Source organism: Trichosurus vulpecula, chromosome 4 (assembly GCF_011100635.1).
Source record: "Trichosurus vulpecula isolate mTriVul1 chromosome 4, mTriVul1.pri, whole genome shotgun sequence".
Classification (NCBI taxonomy): Eukaryota; Metazoa; Chordata; class Mammalia; order Diprotodontia; family Phalangeridae; genus Trichosurus; species Trichosurus vulpecula.
Window position 1 is genome coordinate 261,017,947 of NC_050576.1, and position 9,770 is coordinate 261,027,716.

Consider the following 9,770-nt stretch of genomic DNA (forward strand, 5'->3'; position numbering starts at 1 on the left):
TTCCCACTATACCAACCTCTTCATTACGTACTTGCTTCTTTTTGCTATCTACTAGTCAGTGGTCAGTATATTAGAGATCTTGGGTCATTCTTGCATCAGGAATCAAGTCTTACTTTATAGCATTTAAAATTAAATTGTTATTGTTAAGATTATTATCAAAGCAGTTAATTTGACCAGCTTATTAGAAGATGAGAGCTGTCACTTAGGAACTAAGATAAAATAGCATGATGTTAGTTTGGCAGTTTATCATCAGGTTTTGGCCTAACAAAAAAGATTTCTGTTAGAATGGCTAATGTATGCCCTCCTGCAGTTTTGGATTATCTGATTGATCTGAGAAGTTAAGTAAAACTTACTCATGTTGCATTTCATTTTTCTCCAGAACAGATTGGATGTGTTGGAACTGATCTTCGCCAATATGGAAGTCCACGTCCATGTTAGGGATGACATCATGAACAGAACTAGGATGCCAGAAGTCGAGCTGCAGAAAAAAACTCTTTTTCATAATGTACTATTAAGGATGGGAGTTTTAACACTTGGGGAAGAAACACTGCATTATTAGCGCTTGAGGGCCTTGAGTCAATGAGGGGAGGACAAGGGAATGTGTTGATTTTATCCATCGTTAGGATCATCATACATAGATGTCCATACCCTTAGTTTGGCAATTGATATGAATTACAAAAATAGATGAAACATGTGACTTGGCCTTTTCTGTTTTGGGAAAATTCCAGGGGAGGGACCATTTTAAATTCCAAATAGGTTTGTATTGCCTACCTCCTAGGATTTCTATGAGGTTCCAATGAGACAATATATGTAGGGAGTTTTGAGGATTTTAAAGCACTCTATAAATTTGGGAATAGACCTCTAATTTTGCTGATGTAGATTCTTTCTCCATCTGTTGGAGATGATCAGTGATCCCGTAATTTGCAATCTTCAGGATATGTGTGAGGGGCTGAGAGGGTGACTGAGTTGTCTGTTGTCACACAGCTAGCACATGTCAGAGGCAGGATTTGAACCTAGGTCTTCCTGACTCCAAAGCTGATCCCCCATCCACTACTACCCTGTGCTGTTAATCTGTTACATAAATGTCACTTACGATGATGATGGTGATGATGATGATGATGACAATGCTGCTTTTATTGTAGTTATCATCATTACTGTTTTTCTACAGGAAGTTAGGGGGACTAGAGGCCATGCAAGCATGAAGTTTGGTCAAAGGAATTGATGTGGATGAAACGAAAAACAGACACTTAATAGCTGTGACCATTTTTAGGGAGATGATTAGGCCAGCCATGTCTTTATTCCTCTTTAGGCTACATTCCTGACTCTCTTGGACTTTCTCTACAATGTCCCAGCCCACTGGGTACCTTCATCTCCCCACATTTCCTCTTTAGCTTCCTTTAATGCATTGTTCCCCCCTCCCATTAGAGTGTAAGCTCCTTTGGGGCAGGGACTGTCTTTCTTTCTGTTTATATTTGTGTTTCCAGTGCTTAGCACAGTGTCTGGAACATAATAAGCCCTTAATAAATGCTTTCTTGATTTGACTCAGTCCTGGGCAAGTCACAAATAACTGTTTTCCTCAGTTTCCCTATCTGTAAAATAGGGATAACAATAGAACCTACATCTCTGGTTTGAGGATTAAATGAAATATTTTAAAAGTGTTGTTGTTTGTTATTATAGAAGCCTTGGAGGAGTGGGAGCAGGTGTTGCTACTTGCATGGTGTGATTTCAGGAAGTCTCTGAAAAGCAGTCCTATTGCCTGTAATTGTCATTCCAGAGCTGATGCTCATAAAATATAGATTTTTCCATGTTGCCCTCAGAGCAAAAATTCTTTAATGGACCTTTATTTTCTCTTACCCTGCAGAATCCTTAGTGCTCCATAATCTAGCATCCACCTACCTTTCCAGTTTTATTAAGCCCCTTTCACATATTCTTCAGTCCAGTCAAACTGCTTGATTAGCCATTCTCCGTATGGGCGATTCCACCTTCTCCCTCCCTGAATCTGCCCAGGTGGTCCTCCCTGAGCGGCATGCATTCTTTTCTTACTCCCCTCTGATATTCTTTATGCCTTCCTTCAGAGCTTCACTCAGGTGCCACCTCTTCCTGCAAAGACGTTTCCTGACCGCCACCCCCCCCAGGTACTAATACTTTTTCTCATTTGAAATGTAATTAATATTGGTATTGATTTACTCATATCATGAAAACAGCATTGTGTAGTGGCAAGAACACTGAGTCATAGGATCCGAGTTAAGATCTGATCAGCTCTGCTGCTTACAGCCTGTGTGACCCTGACTTCGCTTTCCTCACCAGGAAAGTGAAAGGTTTGCGTGCAGAAAGGTTCCTTTCAGTCCTCTAGCTATAATTCTATAATTCTATATTGCATTCCTTCCAGGAGATCATCAGCTTCCTTAGTGCCGGAACTGGACTGATTCTTTTGGTTTTTGAGTTTATAACCCCAGTGCCTGTCACAATCGCCTTGCAGACTGAAAGGCTTAATAAATATTGAATTCAATTCTTTCCTAATGGCTGAATTCCTCTAGATCCTAAAAGTCTGACTGTCTCAGAATCTCCTTTTAAAATGCAGATGCATTTCTGGGGGGAGGTTTATCGCATCTTTAAATTCACAGCGACCCAGTCATGACTTAATCGTTAGCTGACTCTTTCTCTGGGATTGACAGCTAGGCTGGAGAAAGAATGGACCAGGAGAATGATTGGGAAGAGTGGGGCAATGGAACGGCCTTCGAGGATCCAGATGCTGACAAAGGAAGAGGAAGAACATGGGAAGCGCCTTTTGTCTGCTTCATAATTCTACCTCCTACCTGACTCTGTTAGTTCTACCTCCTTCTACTTCCTACCTAATTGGGATAATAACTGTTTAGATGAGTGAATAACCATGATAATATTGGACCTAGAGCTAGCTCCTAAATTCCTTGGCATTGGGAACTCTCTATCAATGCAGGCTGCTGCCTTCTTGGAGACTTAACCTGGAACATTCTTAGAGATTAATTGACTTGTTCAGGGTCGTACAGCCAGTATGTGTCAGAGGCTGGACTTGAGTTGAGATATTCTGTGCTTGAAGACCACCAAGCCGTGCTGCCTCTGACTTGTCCGGGAACTTCAAAATTGGCTCTAACTCGATCCCCACCACAACCCTGGGACAGAAGGCAGTACTGCAAGTATTATTGTCCCCATTTTATGCATGAGTAAACTGAGGCTTAGAGGATCTTAAATGACTCCCCAGATGGTCATACAGTTAATAAAATAGATGTATTTGTCCAAATCATCCTCTTTATTCCTTTCCTTTGACTGTGGGAAACATCCCCAGCTATACTAAAACAAACAGTTTGACTCCTGGAAAAAGTAAAAAAAAAGTCTCCATAAAAAGTCTTACCAGATTGGTGTCAGCCAAGTCCTTTAGGATGCTCACTTGTTTCTCATCCTGGGGTCTCACCCTCAGCACCTTCTCCCTTTTAAGAACATAAAGGTAAGTGATGAGCCCCCACCGGGTCACTACTTGTCATATTGTGCAGGGGATGATCAGCCCAGTGCCTGGAAGATTTACCTGTCGAAGCGGCGTACGGTTGCGGCAGTTGGGATGGCAAGAGTGGAGGCAATCAGTGCCAGAAGTTGCACCAACTTCATGGTTCTTCTTTGCCCTTTGGAAATGCCATCTGGGGCTTTTATGTCTCTCTTGTAATCTCAGAGCAGCAACTGACTTCCTCTTCTCTGAAGTCCTAAGGGGCCGCTGACATTTTGTGACTGGCTAATCATTTATTTAATCTTACTGAGAACCATGAGGGCAACAAAAGATGGGGACTGACAAGGAGAATTTACTCTTTTATGGTATGTTTATTCAATAATAATTCTAAGGCGCTTGAGTATGAGCAGCAGAAAGTGGAATGGACGAGTTATGGACCGACATGGATCAGGCTGTTGGGTCTGAGAGCCTTCTTGAAGAGTGCTTGTTAATATCCTTCAGTTGTTTCAGGACAGGGATATGCTGGTAAACATTTAACAGCTGGCTTCTGGAAGACAACAACAAACCAAACTGGATCTTCTTTTAAGTTTAATCTGCATTGCTAACATTTCTCCATCACTTTCTTAAGCATAATCAACAACAGCGACAATAAAAGAAATCAAGTCCTGATTTGTAGCATTTGTGGTTTCTGAGGCATAAGTGCTCACAATGAGAATTTAAGAACTCGCTCTTTGTCAGAACTAGCTCCAGCACACTGCTGCCAGGCTCTAGTTTTGTAACTAGATTGCAAATTCTTTTTATTTATTTTTATCAATGGTGTCCCTAATATGATAATAATGACAGTCAGCCTTGATATAGGGCACTTTGAGGTTTGCAGAGTGCTTTACATGTACTGTCTCATTTGAGCCTCACAACAACCCTGTATGATAGATGCTACTATTATCCCCTTTTTGCAAGAGTGGAAACTGAGGCTGATAAATCTTTTTCTCTATGTGCATATATATACATATATACATATATATATATATATATAGTGTGCATATGTATGTATGTGTGTCTGTATATCTGTATGTCAAGATATCATCTACATACACACATACACTAACAGACCAACTTAATGGACCATCCATATTGTTGCATGCCACTGTCCAACAATAGAAAATAAATAATTTTACCCAGTTGTTTCTCCTGCCCTCATCATAAAGATGTTTTGAGCGTAGCATGCGCTTTGTGTCTATCACTCCAAGTCTCTCTCATAGGTTGAACGGTAGTGGGGGTTACTTTTAGTAAGTCAGCCAGTAGATGCGATAACCTTAAAGGGGGGAAAGGGAGGGGAACAAGCATTTGTTAAATGCCTACTATGTGGCAGATGCTTTACTAATCTCTCATTTGATCCTGAAAACAACTTTGTGAGGCAGGTAGTGTTGTTATCTCTATTTCATATATAAGGAAACTGAGGCAGACAGAAGTTACATAACCTGTCCAGGATCCTACAGATAGTGCTTGAGGCAGGATTTGAACTCAGGTCTTCCTGACGCTAGGCTCAACACACTAACCACTGTACCACTTATCTACCTTGAACAAACAAAAACGATGTATCCCCTCCATAAACCTGGGCCACGCTCTACCACAACTACATACAGCATCAGTGGGAACCGTGGGCACACGCTTAGGACACTCATGGAGCCGAGGCAATTCATACTTCTGCCACTGCAGGGTCCTGATATCCATTTCCTTCTTGGGTTGCCCTCATGCAATATCCCTTGTGTATATCACTACTCCCTTGGGCCATTTTCTCTCTACAGCTTAGCTTCAGCTTCAGGCTCTTTTCTGGGCTCACTGAGATTAGGCTCCTCCGATCCATGTCCCAGGCCTTTTCTTTGCTGGGTGTGCTGTGTCTCTTGTTGGGTGAGGAGCTCTGCTGCAATATAACATGGCCAGTGGGAGAGAAGGGGAAACTAATATTCCCCTTCCCCCACTTCCCATCCTTCAGGCAAGAAATGATTTTCCCTCAAGTGCTGAGTTCTTTTCTGTAGCTGACTCTCTTCTCTGTTGCCAGCTATCCAGTTCTCAGTGCTTTTGTCTCAGTTTACCTCATATAGAGTGTGTCTCATTTTATTTATTTTATTTTTTGAGGCAATCCAGGTTAAGTGACTTGCCCAAGTCACACAGCTAGTATGTGTCTGAGGCTGGATTTGAACTCGTCCTGATTGGAGGGCTGGTGCTTTATCCATTGTGCATCCCCTGTGTCTCACTTTTTAAATGCCACCAGGAATGTAACTAATCCTTGGTCAACCAATGGCCAATGCCCTCTATTCATATCGATTTTGATAGGAGAGCTTCCTCACATTTGATAGACTAGACATGTTTTGGTGTTCCATTTAAACCAAAGCACCTCATTGGGCCTGTTATCTGCCTGTTATCTTTTATAAGTTCATCTCCTAGACTGAGGGGAAATCAATTGGTCAGGGCTGTCCCCTCAAATTTCTCCCCCCCACCATTGAATTTTAGTGGGTCTATAGTATTCTGGAGTTTAATGCAATCAGCATTCAACAATCAACAAAATCATTCAGAAACAGGAGCATCTGTAAGACCTTGCCTCATATAAGGAATTTCTCTTTTATTTGGGCTCTGCATAGGACATTTTTCATGATAGCAATCCACAAATTTGGAGAACAAACAGTTCCTTTCTCTTTTTTTCTCTTGGTCTTACTTGCTGTTTTAAGTCAGATGATCAATCAGTACAACTCTTTTGACAAGCAATTGGGAATTATGCAGAGAAAATATCCTTTGATCCAGAGACTCCATTACTGGTCTTAGGCTTTGTGGAGGCCATGGGCAAGAAGAAAGTCCCTACATGCATCGACATGGCTATAGCAGTACTTTTTGTGACAGCAAATCAAATAGATGCCTATCAACTGGAGAATGGCTAAACAAGTTGTGCCTGAATGTAATAGAATATGAATATGCTGGAAGAAATCACGTGCATGATGAATATAGAGAAGTGTGGAAGATTGACATAAACTGATACAGAGTGAAGTGAGTAGAACCAAGAACACCCAATGTATACAATGTCTACAATAATGTAAATGGAAAGAATAACCACACACACACACAAATCAAAATAAATGTTATGGAATTATAAAGAACAAATAAGGCTTGAAAGAAGAGATGTGAGAAAACACTTACATTCTGCCCCTTTTCAGAAATAGAGGGTCCACAAGTGTTGAATATTGCAATATTTTCAGAATTTTTTGGTGTGTTGATTGATTATGCTGATTTCTTTGTTTTTCCTTTTTAAAAATCTTTATAAAAATACTATATATTACATGGAGCAGCTCTCTGAGAGGAGGAGGGGGACAACAAAAAATATTGATAAAAGCTTATTTAAAAAGAGAAATCAGAAGATCATTGAGCCAAGTTATCTCTATGGTTTAATCTATCAAGGAATCTTAGATGATCTTAAAATGTGCTCAAGAGACCTTTTGTTGGAGGAGAGCTTATGAGGTTGTATCTCACTTTGCTGAATTAAATACTTTTATAAAAGCATTGATCTATGTACAAGTCACATAATTTTAAATGTACATATTGACATATATCTGTGTGAAGCTGCTTGGGCATTCTGAATTGTAGAGAACACATTTAAAAAAAGTTTTATTGAGCTTATGTAGTGTTTTTTTTATCCCACAGAAGTTACCTTCCACCCACCCTTCTACCCTCGTTGAGTCCTCTCCTGTAACAGGAAAAATAGAGAAAAATAGCTGATAAAATGAACACAAGTGACAGCACATGAAACATGCCACATGCAGAGGAGGGAAATGCACTTCCTGGTTTCTTCTCTTGGTTCTGCTCTTGACTCTTGGGACTTCTCTTCCACTCTCAGCAGCCTCCTCACCTGGGAAGATTCCTCAACTCCGTGACTTCTCTGGCCTTTGCTGAGGGACCTCCATTTTGAGGAAGTGCCCAGCCCAGTCTCATGCTTACTCCACTTCTCTTCCAGCTCTGCTACTGACTCTCCGGACTTCTTCATTCCTGATCTCTCCCCATCTCATCTCCCTTTACTGTGTTGTCTTCCTCCATTAGAATGTACACTCCTTGAGGGCAGAGACTGGCTTTCTTTTTGCTTATATCTGTGTCCATTGTGTTAACACTGGGCCTGGAACATACTAAATGCTTACTAAACATATGTTGTTTTGATTTGGGAACAAGATTGGTTATTGTCATTAATCCATCAGGGGGCCTTTTAGTGTTCTTTCCGTTTACATTATTTTAGTCATAGTGTATATAGTTCTCCTGGAACTGCTTTTTAAAAAATCTTTATAAGAGATCAACACATACATTTCAATTTATAAAGAAGAACAAAGGGGGCTTGTATATGAAACTGTAAACTTCTGTTATGTATAGCTTTTTTTAAAAAGGGCGTATATTACATTTAAGAAGGTAGCAACAAAATTGCTGTTTCCTTTTCTGAGCTTTTTATTTTTAATCTGTTGTTACTTCCCTTTTCTCTCTCTTTTTCTCCTTCTTCCCTTCTCTTCTTCCCTCCTTACTTTTCTTCCTCCCTACCTTCTTTTCTTCTGTCTTTCCCTCCTTCATTCCATCTCTATTTCCTAACTCACCCATCTCCCAAATAAAAGCCTTCTTTTATAAAAATCAAAAAGTATAGTCAAACAAAGGGGGCAGCTAGGGGGTGCAGTGGATAGAGTTCTGTTCACAAAGGCAGGAGACTCATCTTCCTGAGTCCAAATCTGGCCTCAGATACTCACTAGCTGCATGATCCTGGGCAAGTCGCTTAATCCTGTTTGCCTCAGTTTCCTCATCTGTAAAATAAGCTGAAGCAGGAAATGGCAAACTACTCCAGTATCTTTGCCAAGAAAATCCCAAAATGGGTTACAAAAAGCCAGACATGATTGAAGAGACTGAACAAGAAGTTAAGTAAATCAAATAAGTACATCGGCTATTTATAAAAATGGATGTCTCATTCTCTACCTCTGGTCCATTGGCTCTCTGCCAAGGAGAGAGAGAGAGAGACATGTTTCATTGTCAGTCTTCTAAAGTCACAATTGGTGACTACATTGATCAACTAAAGTCTTTCAAAGTGTTTTCCTTTACATTATTGTAGATATTATGCAAATTGTTGTTTTAGTTATATTCATTGCACTCTGCATAAATAGTTAGATGTCAATCTAAATTTATCTTAATTCTCCATGTTCCTTATTTTTAGAGTTTAATAATATTGCATTACAGTCATATACAACAGTGTTAAACCACTGTCCAACTGATGGTCCCTCAGTTTGTTTCCAGTTTTTTCTACAATAAAGAGAACTGTTTTAAGTATTTTTGCCCACATAGGTTGTTTCCTTCTGTCTTTGACCTCTTTGATGTATATGCCTAGTAGTGTTATTACTGGTTCAAAGTATATGTACAGTTCAGTGACTTTTGGAGTATAGCTCCAAATTGCTTTTCAGAATGGTTGGAGCAATTCTCATTTCTGCCAACAGAGCACTAGTTTGCCTATCCTTTCATGGTTCTTCCAATAATTATCATTTTAATCTTCTCTCATCTTTGGTAAAGATAAGTTGTGAAATTTGCATGTAAAATTTGAAAGCTTGGAGGTAAAAATTTTTAAAAATCTCACATTATTAGTGATTTGCAGTATTCTTTCATATTAGCTTTCAATTCTTCATTTGAAAATTGTCAATTCTACATACATCTTGGGGAGTTGCTTTTTTTGTACTAATTTGCATTGATTCACTGTATAGACCATTAGCAGAGATAGTTGCAGCAAATATTTTTTCAGTTTACTTCTTTTCCAACTTTAATTGCATGATTTTGCTTGTAGAAATGGAAAATTTCCGTATTTCCATATTTTCTATGATCACTCTTATCATAATTTCCTTAGCCATAGTTTAAAAAAACCTTTTTATTGATAACTTTTGTTTTTATATCACTCCATTTCCTTTTTCTAAAAAAAAGTTTTATTTTTTTAATTAACAGAAATCTATTTTCTCTCCCACTCCTCACTCCATTGGGCAAAAGAAAAGGGGAAAGCAAATTCTTTGCAGCAGATATGCACAGTCAAGCAAAACAAATTCTCTTATTGGCCACATTCAAAAATATGGCTCGTTCTGCATCCTTTCTCTATCAGGAGGTAAAGAGCTAGCCTCATCATTAGTCCTCTGAATCATGGATGGTCATTGTGTTGATTTTAATTCTTACAGATTTCAAAGTTGTTTGTCTTTTCAATGTTGTTATGATAAAAATTATTCTCCTGGTTCTTCTCCTTTTATTCTTC

General features: G+C 39.4%; 1 protein-coding gene across 1 annotated transcript in view; it reads right to left on the bottom strand.

Annotated features, from left to right (window-relative positions):
• CPA3 (carboxypeptidase A3) overlaps positions 1-3,639 on the bottom strand; it is a 36,832-nt gene extending 33,193 nt beyond the window's left edge. Inside the window, exons 1-3 of the mRNA XM_036757420.1 lie at positions 3,560-3,639; positions 3,389-3,464; positions 354-478 (exon numbers count right to left, since the gene is read on the bottom strand). Of these exons, the coding sequence (XP_036613315.1) occupies positions 354-478; positions 3,389-3,464; positions 3,560-3,639 (281 nt within the window). The remainder of the gene's footprint in view (positions 1-353; positions 479-3,388; positions 3,465-3,559) is intronic.
• Positions 3,640-9,770: the final 6,131 nt, after the last annotated feature.